The sequence below is a fragment of the Limulus polyphemus genome, unplaced genomic scaffold (genome assembly GCF_000517525.1).
Source record: "Limulus polyphemus unplaced genomic scaffold, Limulus_polyphemus-2.1.2 Scaffold4441, whole genome shotgun sequence".
NCBI classification, from domain to species: Eukaryota; Metazoa; Arthropoda; class Merostomata; order Xiphosura; family Limulidae; genus Limulus; species Limulus polyphemus.
This window is the reverse complement of record NW_013670051.1, coordinates 90,096-93,011: the sequence shown is the minus strand read 5'-3', so window position 1 is coordinate 93,011 and position 2,916 is coordinate 90,096. Positions and strand designations below refer to the sequence as shown.

At 33.8% G+C, this 2,916-nt stretch overlaps 1 protein-coding gene across 1 annotated transcript in view; it reads right to left on the bottom strand.

The window, feature by feature from the left end:
* Window positions 1-719: 719 nt before the first annotated feature.
* The window catches only part of LOC111088789, a gene marked incomplete at its 3' end in the record, with an annotated part of 85,641 nt that continues 83,444 nt past the window's right edge, over window positions 720-2,916 (bottom strand). Inside the window, exons 6-8 of the mRNA XM_022399766.1 lie at window positions 2,504-2,585; window positions 1,931-2,048; window positions 720-805 (exon numbers count right to left, since the gene is read on the bottom strand). Of these exons, the coding sequence (XP_022255474.1) occupies window positions 720-805; window positions 1,931-2,048; window positions 2,504-2,585 (286 nt within the window). The remainder of the gene's footprint in view (window positions 806-1,930; window positions 2,049-2,503; window positions 2,586-2,916) is intronic.

The following is a 2,916-nucleotide window of genomic DNA, read 5'->3' as shown; positions in this document are numbered from 1 at the left end:
GAAGAAAATGCTATCCAGAAGTTGCCCTGGTCGAGCCAATCTCCTGACATGAACCCCATCGAAAACCTCTGGGCCATACTCGACCAGCAAGTCAAGAAACAACCAAAAAAACCAACTTCGAAGAGCGATCTACTCCAAGTTTTGAAGCAAGAGTGGGCGAAAATCCCACAATCTAAAACTGATGAGATGATTCTCACGATGCCCCAAAGGACCAACGAACTCCACTAAGCGAAAGGAAGATCTACTAGATATTAATTAAATTATAAATATATCAATTCATGTGAATATGACTGAAAAATTTCATTTTGGCTGAAAAGGTGGTGTCTATTTACTTGTGACCACGCTGTGTACTTAGTTTGTACTTTTATTTTTCAATGTTAATGTACTTCGTTTGTACTTTTATTTTGTTAATATGAACAAAAAATGTTAAAGAGATAAAATACATTATTTCCACAGGAAATATAAATAAGAGACTGGAATAGTAGACGAGATTTATTTCACCTAGCGTTCGGGAAGTGCTATTTGATTAAAATTAACGGTCTCGGTCATTTAATTGTACAAATCTTTGGATTTATTCTGCAAACAAAACAAAAGCTTATTTAAATAATTACTTTTTGTGATATAAAAATCACGTTCCTTCTCATTTACATTTTGACGAGATTGGTATACAGTTAAGCTTTCAGTGTGTGTGAAATGTGTTTTCAAAGATTATAACTTACAACGTATTCCATTGCTTCATCCATAACTTTCTCATCTCTTTCTTTACTATCGTACATATTCCTCTCGAATCGATGGTCTTCTTCGCCTGACATAAAAATAAAAATGTTTTAGATTAACAAAAATGTTTCAGTAGATTTGTCTGTTCGTTGCTAGCACAAAGCTTCACAATGGGCTGTATGTGCTCTACCCATCGCGAGTATCGAAACTAGGTTTTTAGCATTATTACCCCTAAAACTTACCGCCGAGTTATCGTTGGGCGTTTCAGAAGAGAAATATTAATTAGTCATATTACAGACGTTTCATCGTAATATTTGTTATTGTGAATTTTGTTCGAAACCTTAAAACCGATCAAAGATAAGCAGTCTTCTATTACTGGTGAAATATTGATTAAATCCCAGTTAACCCTTACTAAATGATATATTCTGACAACAAATTTTATATAGAGATTATTACTTTATGATTTTGAATATTACCGTTTTTTAAGAATCGTCTCTGACTTTTATTTGCAGTTAATTTAAACGAGTACAAGGTCAAAAGATACAATGTGAAAATATATTATTTTATATAATTAGCCCAAGACTCCTGTCTCGCGGAGAGCAATTACGCGATTGGTCCTGTTTGTTAATCAGGGGCGGCGTTTGCCTCTTCTCACTGGGAGGGCTGAGTTAGGGTAGACAATAAATTGAGGGGTCTGTACTCTATATCTTTAGAGTGCACATGCTTCAGTATTTAGGAAGTATTTAACATCAAGCATTGTTCGTGAGGAAGGCTGAGGCACAATTTGGGGTAGCTTCAGCCCCAGCAAGCCCCCTTTACCGCAAAGAATGTTGACTATTGATGTGGCTTTCAAGATTAATTATTCTTAGAAGTTATCATTTCCCCCAATAATATAAAAAAGGATGTTTTAAAACATACTGTAAACCAATATGTGACTTAACACATGAATAATGAACATCGTTATGTGCAACCATTTAATTTTCATGTACTTTACAACAAAGACATGGAAATATTAGTCAATTTTTATATAAAAAAACTCATTTTAAAGAACTTATAAAACCCTCTGAAGAAGCTTGTATTTTACAGACTTTCAGGCGAGCATTAGTTGGATTATTATCAAATTTTCATTCGTCAGAGTGCTTAGGTTTAGCTTATTGCACTTGATTTTATTTTAAAGGATATATTCACTATAGTTCTTTAAGCTTTGACTTACTTGAGATTTCCGCTGTAATTGGAACAGATGATTTCTTAAAGCTGCTTGTAGCTCCCTCTTGTTTATTGTTATGAAAGTCACACGTCAGTCCATTATGTTGCTTTTCCATTCGATAAAACTGTTTAACGAAACAGTGTAAATATACAAATATTTTTTCTTGTACTGCAAATAAACCTAGCAGACTTACCTTACATATACACAAGAATTACTGAACCAGAGACTTACTTTAGTCGTTGTTATAGAAAAAATAAATAAATTGTGATTTTGATAATATACGTTAACTCTCAGCCGATCTTTGTTTGAAAAAAAAAAAAACATGATTAAAGCAAAGTCTCTTACAGCTAAATGTCTGCAAACGAGAAACAATAATCTCTGCTGAGGTTAATGTTCATTGCATCACATTTACTATATAAGAGATGAAAGGCTTGCAACAAAAAACGTTCATGAATTAATAGCGAAGGAACAGGGAAGAAAACGTGTGTATAGCTAAGTATTTTTTGGAAGAAACAGACATGAATTTATTTTTACTCACAAGAACACAGGCACTAACATGCTTATATAGAATATGCTCACTTGTTTGGATTGTTCTTTGAGTTTCTTCATGTTTGACAAAAATTCCTCAACAGATGGATGTGGCCTTCCAGAATCCGGAACGCTACTTGATGAAAGATATATTTATTTTTAAATTACAGGTAAGAGTAGTTAACATGAAGAAACCTTGACATTACCCTACGTTTTAAACGCAAACTCTCTGTATAATGCTTCGTTTGACTTTAATGTATTTAAAATATCTATATAAATATTGTTACGATAGCGGGGTCAAGTGACGCTAGTAACACGTCATATTCTCGAAGGTTCGTGAATCCTCGAGTGTTTACTAGATTTGCGGTATTCTTGTATATATAAGACTGCCAAGAAGTGACGGCAATAATGTAATGGAATTGCAGACAGAGATCGGACGACAATTGAGCCAAGCGCGTGAATCG